The 21,773-nt window shown below is 39.4% G+C and overlaps 1 protein-coding gene across 1 annotated transcript in view; it reads right to left on the reverse strand.

The window, feature by feature from the left end:
• CACHD1 (cache domain containing 1) overlaps positions 1 to 21,773 on the reverse strand; it is a 206,389-nt gene that overhangs the window by 87,200 nt on the left and 97,416 nt on the right. Inside the window, exon 3 of the mRNA XM_025983262.2 lies at positions 8,997 to 9,145. Coding sequence (XP_025839047.2) covers positions 8,997 to 9,145 — 149 coding nt within the window. The remainder of the gene's footprint in view (positions 1 to 8,996; positions 9,146 to 21,773) is intronic.

Raw genomic sequence — 21,773 nt, forward strand, 5'->3', positions numbered from 1 at the left:
TCAACCTCAGCCATGTTTGGCTTCTCCCTCTTCTAACACCCAAAATAGTGGGTTGCCCATAGCCACGTTCATGCCCTACTTGCTCCTTCTCTACTTAAATGGAATCAGACTAGGTCTTCTAGCTGTTCCGTGGTTGACAGGGAAAAATCCCCTTAAAGGGGATCTTCATTTCAATCCCTTTCTCAAAAATCTTTAATTCTCTCATTCAACCAAACATTATTTATTGAATGTCTACTGTGTATCAGACAGTAAAGATAAAGAAGCACAGGAAGACTTGTCCTTGGCTTCACTTACAGTGCCTAAAGTCTCTTGAATAAAGTACAAATCCTCAGTTCAGCATTTGGGGGTCTCTGGTTTCTGAAATTAACCAACTTCTCAGATGCCCCTTCCATCATTTGTTCCAAAACAATGTACTCTTCAATGCTCGTGGCCATTTCTACCTACAGGATTTTCTTCATATGGACCTTTCTCTCCTGGAAAGCTCTTTCTATTCCCGTAGGTCCAAATCCTTTTTTTAACTTCAGTACTCAGCTGAAATGCTTCTTCCATAAACCATTCCCCCAATTTTTTTTTTTTTTTAATGAATGAGAGGTACCTGGGTGGCTCAGTCGGTTCAGGGTCTCACTTTGGCTCAGGACATGATGCCAGGGTCCTGGGATTGAGCACCACGTCCAGCTCTCTGCTCAGCAGGGAGTCTACTTCTCTCTCTCCCACACCCCCCTGCTTGTGCTTTCTCTCCTTCTCTCAAATAAATAAATAAATAAATAAATAAATAAAATCTTAAAAATAAGTAAATAATTTAATGAATGAATAATTTAACCTCTGTAGGCCTTGCTACATAATACCATCTTTTCCCCACTAGGTAGCTCTCAAAAAGATGAGGGTAAATTCTCTCATAAAATCTAGAATTTACAAATTTGGGCAGTAGGAAAAGTTGCCTATAACGGCAAATGGCACCAGTTAAAAACAAACTTTCTAAGGAGGCTGAGGGAAATGGACCTTGAAGGCTACATCTCTAGAGTACAGTTCAAACTGCTCCTTTCATAGCTGAGCAAACTGTGGACCAAGAAGATTGGGTGAACTTTCTAGGATCACACGGCCAAATAGCAGAGCAAAGGTCCATTTGGCTTTAGGACTGTTCTGCAATGATATAACCTGCATCACAACTGTCCTTAAACCCAAAGGAAAACAGTCTTCACTGCTTATTTCTTTTCCATGAGGGTCAAGAATGAAATGATTTTAAAAATTAAAAATTTCAAAAGAGGCTTGCCTCCTTTTCAAAATGAAAGAAGGCTCATGTCTGAGTTCAGCTTTTAAACAAACAAACAAAGGCAAACACAAACTTTGACCTGAAGCTAGCAAGTCCCTAAAGAATCCAGTTTAGGAATTTGAACATTATGGGTCAGCATGTTAACCATCAAAATTAAAATTAAAAACAACTCTCTAAGTAATTTATTTCTGGATCCTGTGGTGTCAAGAATACTAGAAACTTAATATGTGAACACAGAAATTTGCACATGTAAATCATACCACAAGATATACAATCCAACCTACATGGAAAAAGACTTACTCAGCTGCCTGCACTCCTTTCCAGGCAGCTATTAACATGAACATTAACTTTTTAAGAGAAACGGTCTAGTAGAACACAGTATAAAGTTTGAAGAGTGATAATCTGGCATCCTCCAATCTAAATGTGAGTGTTAATAAAAATTTAACTTCAGTAGTAGGTTTTGCCACTGTTTTCTATCCTTTCTCTAAGAGTGTGTGATGGTGAATTTTATGTGTCAATTTGGCTGGCCAAGGTATACCCAGATATTTGGTCAGCCATTATTCTGGAGGTTTCTGTGAAGGGATTTTTGGGATGAGATCAACATTTAAGTCAGTGGACTCATGGGTCCAATTAGTTGAAGGCCCTAATAAAATAAAGACTGACCTCCCCACACAAGAAAGAATTGTCAGCAGACAAACTACAACTCTTCCTGGGCTTCCAGACTGCTGGGCTACCCTACAGATTTTGGATTCGTTCTGCATCATCACATGAGCCAATTCTTTAAAATAAATCTCCTTCTCCTTCACTTTCACAGAGCTCCCCCTCCTATTGGTTCTGTTTCTCTGGAGAACCATGACTAACACAGGGTTCTAACAGTGGTTATTCATGAAAAATGCTATCTGGAGCCTGTGTTCTTACATCAGAACCTATGCTGGTTGCTTTGTCTATAGCACAATACCCCCAAATAGGTTTTGTGCTAAGACCTAACTCTTAAATCATATTGTTCTACTGGGTGGCAGTCAAATGCATTACATTTGGGTTCTCAGGAAATGAGAGGAGTCCTCCCCACCTTCCCCAGTGACTACATCAATCTCAGTAGATGCTCCATCTCAAAGAACTCCTTGAAAAATAGCAGGAATCTAATCTGACAATGTTTCACAGAGTTTCTTCTGTGAAGTCAGTGAAGCTTTTTAAGTCTGCCCTGATGGGTAGAAGAGAATTCTCTATAGAGCTGAAGTCTAGCTTCAGGTGGCTGGCTTCTGAGGGGCTTGAAAACAATTGCTTACTTACTCCAGCTCCACCAGAGTGTCACTTTGCTCATCCTAAACCTGGTCTAGATGCCTTCAATTCCCACCACAATGAACCAATTCACAAGCGTGAACTGAGTGAGGACAACAGCTCTGAACCCTAACTTGGAGACACAGATGAAAATAAAAATCTAAGTGTATCTTCCCAGCATTTTCTTCCTAGTTTATTGTCACATTGTTCCCTCCTTAAAAAAAAAGAAAAAGAAAAGAAAAGAAAAAAAAAAGACAAAAAAAATAAGAATGCCACCAGGAGGCAGGAATACCTCCAGAAGAGACTGAAGAAGGGAGGAGAGAAGTGGATTAAGAGACGTGGAAGATAAAATTATTGATTGGTTTGTATAAAAGCCAAGGGTTAGTGAGCCCTGCTGAGTACGGAATAGGTTCAGAGGTGCTCAACAGAACCCTATCTCTGTAGCAAGCCAGGTATTGGACAGATGTTCTTAATGTTATACATGGAGGAGCTGTATTCTTTAAACTTGACAGAGTAAGTATGGACATTTTGTTAAGTCAAACTTATTAGTATTATACAGTCCTCTTAGACCAGGAGTTTCAAACTCACACATTGGTGTGGGCCAAGCAGGTGATCAAAGTCAGGAGAACAGATTGGTTGGGTGTAATCCACAGGGCCTAGTGGTAAGTCACTGTGTGCAAGGGAGAATGTGGGTTCTGCCCTCAAAGGGGATCAATGCTTCATGCAAGCTGATTGCTGCCCAGTTAGAATATGGACCTACTATTGCCAGATCTTCTGATTTTAAAGACAGAAACTTGGATTTTTAAAATGTGTAATCTCCCAAAATTTAAATGTTGGCAAGAGATTTAAAAACTTATAAATTTAAAAACCTTTAAAACATCTTGTGGGGCCAAGATAAACACATGTGTAGCCCAGATATAGTTCCTGAGCATAATTCTCTGTGTGTGTCTTTGTACTCATCGTGGAAGAGCTCAGTCTCTCATGCGCCCTCATCGGCGACCCAGCATAAAACAAGGGGAGCTGTTAATTATATGAGTAAATGAACTGGTTCTCAAAATTATGTTATTTTAAGTGATAGCCCTGAAAATGAGTTTGTCTTAGATTAAGCTGTAATCGAATTTTTTTCCATTTTAGAGGAGGTTAATTCTTCAGATCATTCCTTCAGCAAACATTGACAAAGTACCTAATCTCCATGCAGGGCCTTGTACAAAATAATTAACTTGTAGGACTCTTGAGTAGGAAAGAGTTGAATGGTCTGAGAAGTATCAAAATCATTTGAAAAATCAATTTTCTGCTGCTTTGCAGGTTCTCTCGCTGTCATCATAGTATAAATCTTCAGAATCTATAATGGGACATTTTATTTATTTATTTATTTATTTATTTATTTATTTATTTATTTATTTATTTTTAATGGGACATTTTAAAGCCCTTCTCTCTTCAAAACTGGGCATTTTATTGAAATATGCATTATCAACCTTTGTGAGAAAAAAATAAATGAATTATAAATCAGTAAAAATGAAATTCTAGGCTTGAAACAAAAACTGAGTATTAGCCATTGGTTAAAATTAGTTGTAAAAATACTGTCCTAGGAATAACTCATCTTTGATGCTGTTAGAGAAGCAGCAAGGTCTATAGGCCATAGACGGGCACTTAAAATGTTAGTGACAAACAGCTTGAGCGTGAGTTGGCCAGTGCTAGGTGTCAAACATGTTTACCGAGCTCAGATGTTTAAGAATGGATAAGATCCAGATCTAAGAGTGGAGGTACCCTATCTCAAGTTAATTGCTTGTATTTCATATAATGGCAGTATTAATACGGATTTCCATGTGGCTAGATACATGCCATGGGCATCAAGAGTCTGCCTTAGAGAACTGTAAAATCTCACAATTTGGAAGGATTTTAGCAATGATCTTGAGCCCATTTTTCATTAACTTTAATCATTACCTTCTATTACCTTTAAGATTTTGATCACATCCACTTAATATTTTCATTTAGGTTAACTCAATTTTTAAGCACATATATTTTAAAAAGAAATTTTGTTATTGCCCTAAGAGAAAAAAAAAAGTATATCTCCTGACATAGAGGATAACATCCATAGGTATCAAATAAAGAAGCTACAATCTAAAAACAGCTCCCTACAGTGACCCTGTAAGGTATGTACTATCCTTATTTCTCAGCTCACTGATGAGGACATTGAGGCTCAGAATGAAGTGACTCTCCAGGGTCAACTTATGAGTGAAAGAGGTAAGATTCAGAACCAAATCTGCCTACCAATAACAAAATTGTTCTAAGTTATGTCCTCAAATTGCTTCCCAAGCCTGGGAGTTCTTCCTTTCTGCACTTAACTCCAACATGAACTCCCAGATTCAAAAGGTAGACGTTTTTGGAGGGATTGGAATATACACTAAAAATGTGTTCAGTAAGATACCAAAACAGAAAGTGTTGAGAAAAGCATTGTATAAAGGACTGTAACAAAGGCAGCGAAGGATTCTCATCCTGGCTCACCCCCAAAACTATTAGCTCTTTCCATTTTTGAATTTTCATAAAAAAGGTGAGATACAGTCTCATAATTCTATAAAGTGTTTGTGTTCAGCCAATTGCTACAAAAACATCAGCTACAAAATTCCTAAACAGGTGTCCCTGGTCAGTGAGCTCATCACGAGCCAGGAAGACTCTAAGAGAAGGGTAGTTATCTTGCCGCTCCCTGTTGCCAACAGTTTTTAATCAGTTATCTCTTTAATATACCACCAGAGGAAACTTGTTTTTTACTCATCTGTAAATCTTCTGATTACCCAGCTTCATCGTCAGAACTGCCCTGGTTTTATGAGCTTCACTCCAAATGGAGGTTGGTTCTGTCAACAATGCCTAGTGAGGAGATAAGATTGCATTGCATCTCTACAGTGTCTCTATGCAACATTCAGTACCAACCGCCTACTAACCTGCTTACTCAGCATGTAGCCTACTAGGAGGACAACTGAAGTCTCTTGGATGATAAACTGAATTCTCATTTCTAAATGAGAAATTCTGGGAGGGAAGACACTACACTTTATGTTATACTATATTCACCAAAAGGTAGACCACTCAATTTTGCCAAATACCTGCACATGGCCTGCATCTCTGACCTCAATCCTTATCTCAGCATATTCAAAATGGAAATCGAGGTCTTACCCCAAAAAACACTTTGATGTGAGTCCTCTCAAACTTTTAGAGTGTGTGTGCACACGTGCATGTGTAGGTATGTATGGCCATTTTCACAAGTCAGCAAATACTCTTCTTTTACAGTCTGGCTGTATCTTATCATCTCGTGTTTATGGATGTGATACAATCTCTTTGACTAATTCCCTATTAGAAATTTAAGGTAATAAAAAAAAAAAGAAATTTAAGGTAATGACAACATTTTCTATTCTAAATGGCACTGCCACGACTTTCTTTACAAGCTTCTCTTTATAAACCTGTCTTATTATTTTATTATGATATTTCCCCAAATGATCAGATCAAATAACATATATGCTTCTAAAGTTCACAGAATCTTTTGTGATGCCAACCACCTGGTACATTTCTCTGCTTTGAAGAACTATAGTACCTCTGTGTCATATTTTGCACTATTATGTTCAGTATTTGCCTTCCATCCTCAAAGTTTTAATTTGTTGAGAGTAGATGTCCCCTTAACTCTTTTTTTTTTTTTTTAAGATTTATTTATTCATGAGACACACACAGAGAGAGAGGCAGAGACATAGGCAAGGAGAGAAGCAGGCTCCATGCAGGGAGCCCAATGCGGGACTCGATCCCTGGTCTCCAGGATCACACCCTGGGCGGAAGGTGGTGCGAAACCGCTGAGCCACTGGGGCTGCCCTACTCAATTCAGATTTTGACAAGAAGGAATTAAATACAATCTAGGTGCTGGGGTAAAAATGGATGAGGTGTAATCCCTGCCCAGAACAGCAGGGGAGGCAGAGTCACCACCAACAACCCCTGATAACATTAAGTTCCACACCGAAATAGAGAAGTTTTATAACTTCTTGTGGGAACAGAGATGAGGGAACACTGAATCCCTCCGGGGACAAAGGGAAAGAAGGGGGAGGGTGGGTATTAGGAAGCTATGGAAGAGAGGCAAATTGTTGAGTTATTTCTTGAAACATTAATAGAAATTCACAAGGTGGATCAGTAATGGGATGAAGACATACAGGATAGATTTTCAAGTACAGGCAATTCAAGATTGTTGTTTCAACTAGAGCAACAGTTCCACTTATGAATTTATGGAAAACTCCTATCTTCTAAGGCAGGGGTTTTCACCCTCTGTGCTACTGACATTGTGAACCAGTAACCGTTGCGGGGGGGGGGGGGGGGGGTCTGTCCTGTGTACACCCCAGGATGTGGCATGGCATCCCTAACCTCTCCTCACTAGGTGCCAGTAACAACTCTTCCTGCCTCCCAATTAGGACAACTGAAAGTATTTCCGGACATTGCCAAATGTCCAAGGGAACAGGGCGATAAGGTGGAAATCACCCCCTGTTGAGAACCACTGTTTTTTTTTTTTTTTAAAGATTCATGGAAACAATTTTTTTAAATTTTTATTTATTTATGATAGTCACACACACAGAGAGAGAGAGAGAGAGAGAGAGAGAGAAAGAGAGAGAGGCAGAGACACAGGCAGAGGGAGGAGCAGGCTCCACACACTGGGAGCCCGACATGGGACTTGATTCTGGGTCTCCAGGATCGTGCCCTGGGCCAAAGGCAGGCGCCAAACCACTGCGCCACCCAGGGATCCCGAGAACCACTGTTTTAAGCATACTTCAGCTCTAAGGATTTCTCCTAATGTATCTATCTACACACACACACACACACACACACACACACACACACAAACACAAGCTCTTCTCCTTGTTCTGAAAACAGTTTTTTCTTTGGTTCAAAACCCAACCGGGCCTTCATTCTCTTTTTAGGTAAGAGAGAAATTGTCAAAAACGTTGTTACTGATGCCCCAACTACAAAAAAAAAAAAAAAAAAAAAAAAAAAAAGACATCTTCTTTGATTACATCTAGTAAAAAATGAGATGGTCACTATGATAGGGAGGTGTGTGTATATGTATATATACATATACATAGATGTATATGTATATACACACACTTGTATGTTTGTATACATACACTCTTATATGTATATACATATACACACATATACATTAGGGTTAATATTTTTTCAGAAAATGACAAAGTATTTTTCACATGTGATCTCACTAAATGCTCACAGCACCCGTGAACTATTTATTATTGTTCCCACTCTAGAGATGAAGACAGAGTGGCTAAATCATCAAATATTTAAGACCACCTGAGTATCAGGGAGGATGCCTATCCAGATAGGCTCATTCTACATTGTATCCATTTTTCCTGTTTAGTTAGTTAACAACTAGGAGGAGCTTCTTTAGGCTGCTGATAGAGTAAACCAGGAAGAAAGGCTCATCACAGTATCACACAGAGAATAAAAGACCTGATGCCTTGCTATTTACACAGCCCACCAAGAAACTATAGTAAGTTAAAAAAAAAATGCTTCTGGGAGCAAAACATTTAACCACTAAACACTATGTTGCATCCATCCTGTGCAAGACTTTAAGAGCACTTACCGTGCAAAAAGAGGAGTAACACATACTAATTACGAGAACATTGACACTCAGTTTTTAAAAGTACGTTAACAGCTTTTAGTTACTCGAAATAGTCCTAGAAAATTGGTATAGTAAAGTGTATTATTCACCGATAGAAAAATGCACAAAAATAAGGTCACTGAGTCTGTTCAAGACTAAGTAAAAATTAAGTTCTTAAAAAAAAAAATTTAAGTTCTTTGTACCTTGAGGTAAGTATTCTTTCCACTACCAACAATTTCCAGCATCACATGACCCTACACCCTCCAGATATACATATCACTAGGCTAATAAAAAAAAAAAAAAAAAAAAGCCTTAACTATGCAGATACTGATGCTGTTGCAGTATTATCTGAAGCCGTATTTCCCAGTAGTGTAGTTGCTATCTTTAAAACTACCAACCATGAAGTGGGAATTTTTACTACTCTCTCCAAAGACAAAATGAGCTCCCTTAAATTAGGCAAACTGCCAGAATCAGTGAGACTATTTTATTCATGACCCACTAGTTGAAACATGACAAAATGTTCACAATTTTCTTAGCTTAACTCAACTTTGCACTCAACTAATATCTGATACTTTTGAACCTGGATGCCGACCTTGACAAAAGTGAGTGGGGAGGGTCTAGGAATTTCCTAGATATAGAATGTTGAGTTCCACTTCTTGAAAAATTACTTGTCTATGTAAAGACAAAGGGCTTATTTAAGATAGAAGTACCATACACCCTGCAATAAACAAGCACAGGCATATGAATATGAACGGAAAGCAACCCAGTTCCTATTTTAAACAAAAAGAAAAAATATTTTTCAAGCCTTACTCCATCATGGAAGGTGGGATAGTACAGCAGTCTTGAATCGCAGTTAGAGGAGAGGTTAGGTGAGCCGTATAGGAAGCTTCTACAACTTGCTTGTTCCGGTTGACCACATCCAAGTAACGGTTGAACTTCTCTCGGATTTTTTTGGCTAGCTGGGAGACAAACAGTAAGCAAAATAAATCAAAAGTCCACCACAATAACCCATCGTGTTTTTTTCTAACAGCTCATTAACCTGTATCACAGGCTGCATGTATTAAAAACCTCAGGTGAAACACACAACATACACCCATACACTCAACTGTGTGAGTTGAGATAAAAACTGCAAAATGCCCAGAAGGATAGTCAGACAACAATAAAATGGTATCTGCGGTCTCTTAATAGCTAATGATGCATTAAGAACTTCTCACATGTATGAATAATACTGATCCATAAAATGCCTTGCCAGATAAAGGAAAACAGAGTCTATTGATATTATTGTCAGCAGGATGGCAACAGGGCTTACAAAGCAACAACAGTCACTGTAAGAAAACAACTCACTATTTATGGTTCTGGATTCACATAGATTTTCAAGGGAAAAATAAACGAAGAAGGGAAATGACATCCAGAATCTTCTGCTACACAACTCCAGGGGGCACCATCACAGACCTCCACGTGAATGGCAAATCCCTGGCCTTGTACAACATAGACATCCACATAAAGCAAAATATGTAGTTAAAAATATACTCATGTTTGGTCTGTTACACCTTTAAGATGGACAAATGTCTTTCTTAACTGCTGCAAACAGAACGCTTCATCATAATTTACTTTCATGTGGGAATAACAAAAGCAAATTGATAAGCACACTGCTTTTTCCTCCATTGTTGCCATCAAATATCACAGCTTAATTACAGATCTCCAAGGAAAACAGTGTTGTTTTTCTTTCCCTTAAACAAAATGTTACCCAAATGAAATGACTGATAGAATTATAGCTAATTGGTTTTGTAGAGCTATTCATTATCAGTACACTAGAGGAGAACTAATCATCTCCTCTGGGTCATGCAACTCACACGATCCAATAGCTTACAGGCTGAGAACATGAAGCCAAAGTGGGTTATCTTCATTTGTTATTTTCAAGACAACTCCAAAATTTGATTTTGTTTGTTCCCATTGATGTTTGGGGGTTTTCAGAGTTTCACTTAAATAACTTCCTAAACAACACACAAACCATGAAGTTTAGAAAAATTTCTGGACATAGCAAGAGTATCAGAGTAACATTTAATTTGATAAAATGTTGTCCAAATTTGTTTTAGCATTTTCAGAGGAGGAACTGTGTGCCCTTCAAATTAACAAATCCACCTGCAATTCCAATCCCTGAACTAGAATTTATTATTTTTTAAAAATCATAGTGTTTTTCTCACTGAGGTCTTTGCAATAAAATGTATAGACACAGTTTCCCATCTTAATTTAGACTGCTGATGATTTTGTAACCACTGGCCCTCCCCCTATCGCCAAAGACATTTGTCAAAGTTTGGAGACAATTCTGGTTATTTAAAATTTGGTAAAGGGTACAACTGACATCTGACAGGTGGAGGCCAGGATGGTAAATAAAAATGTGCTCGGGAAATAGGCTGTATTTTTTAAACATAAGTTTGCACTTATGTAACAATCCCTTTTTTCCTGGATTCTTACATTCAATGGATAGCTGAGGATGAGAGTAACAGGTCCAGCTTAAAAACCTAAAGTATATTGTCATAGTGCCCTGCATTCCCTCTGCATAACACACATTATGTTTTAATGCCATTATCTATTTAATGTCTGTTACCCCCCTAGACTGGATGCTCTGTAAGGGCAGGTACTCCATATGTTGTTGTTCATTCCTAGATCTTCAGCACCTGCCTGGCACTGCAGGCAGATAATATTTAATGAATTAATAAAAATGGGGGGGGGGGAACCTCACCCCAGAGACTCTTGGTCTAAGGATCTTTTGGTCTAAGGATCAACATCCTCTTTAAAAATGTGGAATACTTATTTAAACACAACAACACGTATTCTAGAAAGTCCATCAAGAAGAGCAAGTTCTATCTTTTCTCCTTAGGTTTTGAAGTAATACATATCATTAGTTTTCTACCTGTAATATCAAGAATATAGCCCTTCCTTGCTCTTGGGAACAAATGTTCTGTAATAGTATAAAGATAAAATATGCTTGAAATAACCGAAATTCTAAGTAATAGCTTTACAAACTCACTTCAAAAAGAAAATGGAATTTGCAGCCATTTGTCTCTCTCTCATATGAATAAACAAACACACAAAAACATCTGAGAAATACCCAGTGTTTCTTTTATACATTTGGAGAATTCTAACTTAAAACAAAGTCAGAATCTAGTTAATCATGATATTCTAATTTGGCTCACTGTCCATTTCTGTATGAGCTAAGAATGATTCTTACATTTTTAAATGTCTTATTTTAAAAGGTATTTTTGTGGTTCTAATAACTACAGGAAAGTCAAGTTTCATTGTTTATAAAGTTTTACTGAAACAGTCATTGGTATAGGTAGAAGTAAGAAGCCCTAACATGTCCCCAAATAGAGCCATAATCGAGTAGTTTTATAAAAATTTGCTGCAATTTTTTTTTTAACACTCCCTCCATCCTGACAAATGGGGTCTGTTCCCTCTCCACCCATTCCTTGAATCTGAGAAGGGTTATGATGGCTTTTACCAGTCAACTACAGAGAAACTGACACTATGTAACTTCTGAGGCTAGGTCATAAAGGGCCATGCAGTTTTCACAGGTCTCTCTTGGAATGCTCTCAGCTACCACACTGAATGAAGTCCAAGACACATGGAGAAGCCACAGCTAAGTGCTTGGTTGGCAACTCCAGCTGCTCAGATCTTCAAGTCATCTCAACCCAGATTCTTAGTAGGCATCAAGAAGCCTCCAGATAAGTCTCCCCTGAAGAAGTCCCAGACACCCTGGAATGGAAATAAGCCATCCTTGCTAAGCTTGGCCTGAGCTCCTGACCCGTAGAATACGCAAGCACAAAGAAATTATTGTTTATGCCACTGAGTTTGGGGTATTTTCTTTATGCATCAACAAGTAACTCGAACACCCAAGATAGGATGAATTCCAACCCTAGATAAACATATTGAAGCTGAGTTATTCAAAGCTGCTCAGATCCAGGTACTACCACCTACATCATCAGAATTTATCAAAACTGTAGCCTGTGGATCGGAAACCTGTTGTGAAGACATCTCAAGGTTCTTCACAAAATTATAATAGTTATTATATAGTGGTGCTTATCACATGCTACACATTTAAAAATATGATAAATCACACAATCTGACGAAACTCCCATCAATATAATTAGCCAAGGCACAGAGCCAGGGCATAAAGCCCCCCATTACTGAGCTGAGAGTTGAACTAAGGAGTTCCCTGAAGGGGGAGAGGGGAGGACAGGGGTTGAGCCAGGCCAGAAGTAGCAGGCCGGGGCAAGCTGGCCATGTCTGCCTTCAGCCTCCTAGTTAGGACAGGTCTCGAGCTGCGATGTTCATCAGTGGAGGCAGCGACCTGCATACAGAACCCAGACACACACGACAATTAACAGAAGGTCTCAAATGCCAGATCCTTCCACTCTGGATTCACACCTCTCAGTCGGAAACTCCTGTCTTTCATGTAATGATATCTCATCTTGTCTTATTAAAAAAATATATAATAGCCAACATTTGTTGAATTTTAACTACGTGCAAGGCACTGTTCTAAGCACTTCACAAACATATTAATTTAATCTTTCAAAGAACCCTGTAAGGTACACATCTCCATTCCTCCCCCGTCCCTCCACTCCCCCGTCCCCTCTGCCCCCCACCAAAACAGACACTAAAATAAAGGTTTGGCAACTTGCTCAAAGTTACAAAGATAGTAAGTGGTAGAGCTGACACCCAAACCCAGTAGTATTCTAACTTCAGAGCCTCAGCTTCAACCTCTATGCAATATTGTTTCTCCCTGTAAGAAACACAGCCCAACAATTCCCTCCTCCCATTTCTTTTCAAACCCATCTTAACAAATGCTGTGAATTTCTTGGCAGAGTACCATAAGCCACACACAGTCTCATTACTTTATAATAATTAGACTTCTAAAAATACATTTAGAATTATACATAATTCCTATGAAAATCAAGGTTTTGAGGAGTTTTAGAATTGAATTCTATCACGGATTTAAAAAAAAAAAAAGAAAAAAAAAAAGGAGGGAGGGGATAGGGCCAAATTTGAAATAATGTGAAATAATGTATTCTCCAAAAACAATACTCTTACTGGACTACTGTGGTGTAAGTTACATCAAACTAACTTAAATTGTTCCAATTACTCCAGGGTGTTTAACTTTGCTCATAACCTGGAAAGAGAACAGCATGGATGCACTATTCCTTTAAGTGACTTTCATAATTTAATGTTCTCCTCTGGATTTTCATTCAATTAATTCATCTGCCATCATAGGGTAATAAGATGCAATTGTAATTCCCATTTTACAAGTGAAGAAACAGGCATGTGGAGGTTAAGAGTCCCTTGATTCCCATGTGGTCCTCTGGCCTCCCTTGACCCCACTGCCTGAGATGACCTCCCCGTGCCCTTCTGACAAGGAATGTGATAGTGATTCACTATGGAAACCTCAACTCCTGCTCCACTGCAGGGTATTTCTCTCTCTCTAAAAGCAATCTCTTTCAGCATGCCAAGCAAATCCAGGTTGCTCGGCGGGCATAACAGAATCTATTAGAGTAAAGATAGCCCACAGAGAGATTAAATTCTGAATGTATCCGCTAAACTGAAGAGGACTGGCTACCAACACAGAACCTTCCAAGAGGCCAGACAGATTCTGGGTCTGTATCCTGCCATGATCCCTGCAGACAGGAGAAAACAAAGGACGTTCTTAACAAAAGCTACAGGTGGACCCACAATCCTCCTCAGTGTAATTAAAAACATTTTTCTTTCCACAGCTCAGCTTTCATCTTTTATCCTTCTTTATCCTCTCCCCTTCATCCCCTAAGGGGTTCCTGAATGCTGATGAGACGACGGGACTAAAACCATCTTGTCATCTTTTGGGTCAATTCTTTGGCTAGCCAACATCCAGCCATGGGTCAAATGATCAGTAGGTAGCACGCCGGTCCCCATGGGAACGGATTCTAATTTGTCATCATCTCCAGTGACAACGTTTCATCACAACATCAATGAATTTCTTTCTTGCTGAATTTCACTTCCCTTAATTTTCCCATAGACATTTCTGCCATTTGCATACTTCCCCAGAGCCCCCTTTTTTAAAGCTCTACCTTAGCTTTATAGTTCTAAAGACTGGGGGTGGGGCAGACACACAAAAAGGTAAAAGAAAACAAAAATGTAAAGGCAGAGTACACACTTTATTTATGTCTCTTTCCTAAAACTCCGGAAGGAGTTTTGAATGTTAGGGAAAGCTGCATTTAAAATGCATAACAATGAAGCTGACAGGCACCGACAGGAAAGGTACCCTAGGGGACTGAAGATTCATAGCAAAATTCCTATTGAGTGTAGAAGAGTTTAACATTTGACATTCAAAAACCTTTGTGCTGTGATAAGAATTTAATAGCTGATCCCCTTTCCCTCCAATCCCAGTCTTATTACTCAAGAATTATTATTTCCCCCAGCAGTTCCAGGATTTGGTTATTTAAATGTGACACAAATAATTTTAAGTATATGCAAGCACAAAGGCTTACCATCTCTGAACATCACATCACTGCATTCCAAAGTTCAAGTAGAACACATTCTCATTGTCTCAGGTTGCACACAGTAAACAGGATATATACAATGCAGTACCTTTGCTATCTCTTGGTAATTATTTTTAGTAATTATTAACAGTTGCAATATTCTCTAAACAGCTCTCTCAATTATCGCCTAGAAATATTGAGCAACTGACTTCACTAGTCTCAGTTTTCTCATGAGTAAAATAGAAGACTACCCCTTTACAGGGGCTTATTGTGCTGTTCAAATGGTGAACATATAAAGCCCAAGAGAAGTACAAGGGATTATTCTTATTGTTCTAGCCCAGTCTCCATACCAGGAAATGCATGTGATAGTGATAGGAAAGTAATGTAAGGTCTAAGTTTTCCAATAACCAAGCCCTAAGTAAGGGAGCGGGCTGCCTGAACATTGACCATTCTGTTAATTTAACTCACCCTCATCCTTCATCCTCCATAGGAAACCTGGCACAGGGTTGGCAGGGGAAGGAGGGAGCTTTTCTATTTTCCCCTCTTAGGTTAAAAGCAAATTGGCATAAAGGGCTTAAGCTTTGGAGTCAAATAAATTTGAGTTAAATCCAACTGTCATTTACTAGCTAAAGGAACTAGGCAAATTATTTCTGAGTCTCAACTTTATGATCATTAAACTGGAAGTAGTAACAGGTGTTTCATGTTGTTTGAAAACTAAAAGGGATGAAGTTTGTGAAGTATTCAAGAGAATAACATACTGTCAGTGCCAAATAAATGGTACTGATTTTTGTGTTATTACTGCTGTTATTGTTACTATTATTGTAGTTATTATTTGGGGATTTTATGTATTGACACAGGTACTTTGAATGGAGAATCTTGAAGAACATAATTTTTGGCAATTGGAGAGGTGGCAGGCTGGATGCGTTAACACTGGACTAAGGACCATGCTAGAGCTGTCAATGCCTCTTTGAAAGCACTATGCCCTAAAGGTTATGTAGTTACAGTTGCAGGTAACTCAGGATTCATCTGGGATCTTCTCTTTCTAAATTTAAGGAATCTGATAAGGACTTTACTCTGGGTTTTTGTTTGTTTGTTTTTTGTTTTTGCCATTTTCAAAGCATTTTTACATGACTCATCTTAATGTGTGCCTTCCAACAACCCTGGGAACTGGGCAGAGCAGGTATTCCCTGTCCCATTCCTACACTCAGAAAATCTAGGCTCAGTAGTGGGCCCATACTCATGTTGAGTGAGTGTAGAAAGTAGAGATCATTTCTTCTAAGTCCTAGCTCCATTTTCTCTATGTGCTACAAACTCTCTAAATTGCAGGGGGGAAAAAAATCAAATCTCCCAGATCAAACTAAGTTCTACTCGTTCTTTCAGTCCCAGCCCAATTTTTGTCTCTTTGAATCCTCCTCAGACCCTTCCTTTCCAAAATCACCTTGGACTCACCATCTGCACCCCTCATAACCTACTTCATATTGTTCATTTTTCCTATTTAAGGATCCCATTTCCCCCTCCCCGACAAATCAGTAGCATAACAATTAGCATTTATGGATTGCTGGCCATGTGCTGGGCACTTTGAAAGTGCAACTATACATCAAGCCTTTTAATTTTCCCAATAGCTTTTAGTAATTGCTATATGCTCTTTTTAATAGAGGTTCTAATTTGCCCAAGGCCACGCAGCTAATAAATAATTAGAACCCATGTTCTTGAACACTATACTATGTATTTTTATTTAATGCAGTGCCTAGCAGCTAGAAAAGACTCAGAAGTGGTGACCACTGTATTCATCTGCCCTCATACAATACACCATTATTTGCAATATTGGAGAAATCTGCTTCTAGTTCTAGGAAAGGGCAGATAAACCTATGAATACTGCTCCTTTCTGGTTCAAGCCAATCAAACTCTGGACCTGTCTAAATTCCCTATCTTGACCTGCCCCCTGGGTAGTATCAGCTGCTCTGGCATAAGTCTTGCCCAGAAAAAGAACGCCAGTTCAGGGAAGGTATCCTGATGGCCAATAGCCATCATTGTGATGTGGCTGCTCATCAACCACCAGAGTTTGGGCTTTGTGTAATCACTCAGAGAAGAGCTAGGCACAGCAGGCAAGGATATAACACAAAATAAGTGAAGACCTGTAGACAGAATAGGGTCAGTCTGACTTTCCAATGGCCCAGAAGCTTCAGGGTTGTCTGACGGATGTGTGGGAATAGCACATCCAGTGGAGAAGCAGGGCAGCTGCTGACAGATGAACTGCAGGTGGACCAGGAAGATTTATGTGCAAGGCTGTCTGGGCTCCAGGGTCACATACCCTGATCCTGTGAGAGGTGGGGCCCCTGTGGCTGAGCTGGGGAGAAGTGCAATGGAAAAAACAGAAGGCAAGTGCTGACATGCCAGAGAACCAGAGGAGGCCGAGCTCTGGGAAACAGTTGAGAGCAGCAGCTTCTCTCTAAGCAAAATGCAGGTTTGCTTTAAAGGTTATAAGGGGTTTGCTTTGGGCAGCAGTTTGTGTTAGGTATTTCAGGAGAGTCATGGAAACACACACCCAAGCCTCCTGAAAGCCAAGGTTATCAACTCAAGGGCTCAACAAGCTCTTGCCCTGGTTTTCACCCCACTCTACCCCTAACAACCAGATCATAACAAAAGAAACAATGGGAAGGGCAGGCTTCAATCCACTTCTTCTCACTTCATCCTGTAATAGGAGCTCCTGAGCTGAGGTTCCTTTAAACCAAAATAAGCAAGTCCTCAGGCCTTCAAAGTTTACAGCCTGTTCCTTCATGAGGAAAAAGAAGTTCAGCCTAGTCTTGACCTTAGAAAAATCAAGAGGCTGAGAATTGGGGAGTGGGGGGAGAAGCAGGAACCACAGTACAGAGGCTAACCTCTACCGTTTAACTCACAACTTTTGAGAGAAGTTTGCGTAAGAAATTAATCATGGTGTAAAGGGAGCGAAATATCTTGGGTTTGTGAATTTAGTAATTTTCTGGTGACCCATGAAGGACACAATCATGGAAAAGGAAAGAAAACTCAGGCCCCTCTTACTTTGTAAAACCCATATTTAGAGTACAAATATCTGTGCATAACTTATCAACACCAGGTGTAACCTTAGAAGCATTCCAAGTAACGGGAGGCCATACCACTAGAGAAACTGGGGATAGGCTGGGAGGGCTCTAGGACCCTGCAATTTTCCCCACACCCACTGCAAATGATATCTCATCTCCAACCAATCTGGCAACTTGGGACAGGGCCTGGCACACTGCAGGGACTCAGGAAGTCTTTTCTGTATAAATGAAAGTCAAAACCCCAGCTAACCTCCAGTTACAGGCCATCTGACCAGTGTTTTAGGGTTTCTTGACGGGCCCTTTGAGAGTAGATCGATCAAACACTTGCCAGCAAGTGTCAATTAGCTCAGCAATGAAGTGGAAAGATGACACTGGCAGGGAAACAAAAATCTGCTACCACTAAACACTTCCTTACCCTTGACCTGGCAAGAACTTAGTAAATCCAATTCTTGGGAAGACAATCTTGAAACACAATGGAAAAAAGATGTTTCCATTTCCCCTTTTTGAATATTGACTTAGCTCTCCAATAGAATAGAACATGCCATTTCAGGACTTCATTAATACACAATTCTTCTAATGACCTTAGAGCTCAATACAGTAAGTAGATCTCTCCTAGTCCTCCATTATAAGAAGATAAGTCAGCACAAGCCAGAGGCCAACATAAAGTGTACTCCATATTTGGAATAACAAACTCCCACAACATAAATTCCCTTTAAAACTGAGGAAGAGGGAAATAGTGCAAGAGAAAGCATCTTATAAACATTCAATTTCTTCAACTGTTGAAGACTGGCCTGGAATATCCATAATCACCTGATTGTTGAGTATGGTGTGAAAACCTCAGGAAGGAGAGCACTCTCTCTTGGTCCTACCTTCCAACAGGGAGGCCAGTTTGTAATATACTTCTCTCAATAGATAGAGAAAAGGTACTTCTTCGCTTTAGTTTCAAGATACCCTAGTGACAAAGGAGCCTCTGAGATCTCGGGGCCTTTACAATATAGACATAGAGCTTTAAGTACTGATACAGAGGTAGGAGTTTTGTTTTGTTTTGTTTTTTGTTTTTTGCTGTTGTTGTTTTAATTAGGAAACAACCACAACACTCACATAGACCACTTATATGAGGTGCAAAGCCTGGATGCTAGGGGGAAATGCTATTAAGATTTGCTAGAAACAAGAAGAAGTAATGTTTCCCATGTGGATTCCAAACCAGAGGAATGAGGATATTTGCTTCAATCACAACAATTTTATTATATCGTTCTCTGAACTATTCTGTGTGTTCCCTTGCCAAACTGCATCTGATATCATTCTCTAACTCACAGTTGGATTTGGGAAGGTCTTCTCATCCCCTATCTGATGACAAGGAGGATTGCAAACAGAAGACCTGGGGCATGCCTGCTCTCTGTTGCAGTTTGCGTAGGATTCATTGCTAACACCTTCCTGGTGGTGGTGGTAGTCAGGGTGCCTGACATGGTGTCAGAGGATGTGACGGCGACACTCCTCCAGGAGTGTCCAGGAGTGTCCTCCAGGAGTTTGCAGAAGAAGCAGCATGCACTTTGCAGCATATAAAAGGACTAAAGACTGCTTAAGCACCAATCAGTGAAAATGCCCACCATCAGCTATTTTAGCATGATCCTGACCTGCCCAGTCTTCCAATATTAAAACAAAGTTGAAATCTTGGTAAGATTTATTTTTTATCAGTGTGTTACTTCATGTGTCCAGACTTTCAAAGGGTTTGGCTAATTCTGAAGCTCTTGATATTAGCAGCAATTAATTCCTTCACGTCCTCACCACAAGTATTTCCTACTGCGCTAAGGAATATATTAGGGATGATGTGGTCCTTGCTCTTAGAGGAGGCTCACCAGTTTTCAAATATACTCTGAGTTAAGATTCTGTGTATGCATTCTGCCAATGTAGACGATTGGATTGTTTTTCTAGTAGGAGCAGTAGTCTGGATTTGGAGAGATCTTGGCTGTTACCTTCTCCCCAGTATTTGAGTACCATCCAACCCAGAGATACTGGAAACGTGGGTATAATGAGCTTAAATCGTTTCCACTTTTAGTGGAATGTTCATTTCTCATGATGCAGTCTTCCTGGCTTATAGAATGAAGACTTCCACTCAGTCCATTCTCTTCTAGTTAGATGCATTTTGAGTAAAAAGTCCATACTTTTCAAGTTTCTGCTTTACGAAAAGACGACATCTGCACACATACAGACTGCAGGGTTATGTGAAATGCTGGAGCAGGGAGAGATGTACAGTGGAGTGGGAGCTTATGTTTCTTTTCCTGCCCTGCTCCAAAGGCTTCATCCTTCAGTACCTGGCTACCAACTACTCTCCAGTGGTGCCTGCCTGCAACACTCCCTTCTCCCTGTCTTTGCTGATAGAGAAACAGTACCTGCACGCCTGCATTTGCTGCATCTCCAACAGTGGGAACACAATGTATGGAAATTAAGAGAATGGGGGAAAAGGATTATTCTGGGTTTTTGCCAAAACAAGGACAAAAAAAATCTGTAACTAGAATTCATAAGCCTTAAATATTAGTGTGTGGTGGTGGTGGGAGAGAAAGATTTCCATTTTCTATTGCCGGGGTAAGAGTACATATAACAAATGTAAACATGAATATTGGGTTATAGAGACTGTAAATACGTGCACAGAATACAATGCATATCTGTAAACAATAGATACTGCATTTTTTTGTGTGTTCAAAGACAGTACATCATATCAAATGTGTGAGTACACAGGAGAGGTGTGTGTGAGTAAGAGAGCAGGATTATCTCCCCTTATCTCAATATGAGGCACATACATTGGCTAACATATAGGACACATATGCTTAAAGTCAGCCAGTCTATATTTGGCATCAGAATTAAACTTTTCATGCATGCATACAACCATATTTTAATTTCCAAATATAAACAAGCATATGGAACATATGCTGCATATATATTTTTTCCTTAAAATATAAACAAAATAAATAGTTGAAATTCCAAACTGCTATTTATTAAATAGTGAGATAGGTAGCCATCTGGTTGCTTTCATTCTCCTGGGCCATCTTGCTCCCCGCCCCTCCCCCAGGCAAGCTGGCTGAGCAGTTCCTGATTATTAATCAGTAACATTGACAATAATCAGAAATACTGATTATTGGCTTGTCAGAAATACTGATTATTGTCAAAGCTTCATACTGGGAGAGAACCGAGGAGTCCTGAGAGTAGCAAACGGTTTGCTATACTCTCCAGGGAGGCCATACTATGAAAAGCTTTACCAACCACAGTTCCACACTGGGAATGCCAGAGTCAACCAAGTTCTACTTGCGTGTAACAGAAAGGAAGCTCACTCTATTAGACTTTAATCCTAAGTACTAACTCAACAGCTGCAGTTTTTCAATTACTCCATTAGCTAAAAGTTCTTATATAAGAGGTACTCATTTACAAAACAACGCCAACAACAAAACAAGCCAAAACCTAACAGAAATTCCATAGTGACATACATTATAAGCAAGTGTCTTAGGATTATGTTCTAACGGAATAATGATGAATTGTGGGGGGAAAAAAAGAGTGAAAGATTTCATTTAACTTTTATATCTTGTTTATGTTCCTGCAGGATGATCCCTTAGTAATATAATGCTCTTCCTCATATTACATCCTTGTGATTTATTAGAGTTAAAAGGCTTGTCACTAACAGTCCAGAAGGCACCCCAGTCATTGTTTTACCCATGTCAACTGAGCATTTAAACTCAATCTTTTCCTCATTTAGCAGCTAAGTATTCATCATAGTACTTAAAATGTTTAGACATATTCCTTTCTTGCTTTGGTTGATGAGTAATACTCTCAGGAGAGAATAAACCACCTTCCCTTTTAAAAATTGAAGACCTACAGAAAACTGGCAGTGGAAAAAGTATAAAAAGCAACATCAGACCACACTGATTAAAATCTTGGCCATATCACCTAATTCAAGAATGATTTTGGGAAATTGCTTAGCAGAGTCTCAATTTTCTCAAATCTAAAATGGTAAGAGGAATTGTATTTGT

This window comes from Vulpes vulpes, chromosome 12 (genome assembly GCF_048418805.1).
Source record: "Vulpes vulpes isolate BD-2025 chromosome 12, VulVul3, whole genome shotgun sequence".
Lineage (NCBI taxonomy): Eukaryota > Metazoa > Chordata > Mammalia > Carnivora > Canidae > Vulpes > Vulpes vulpes.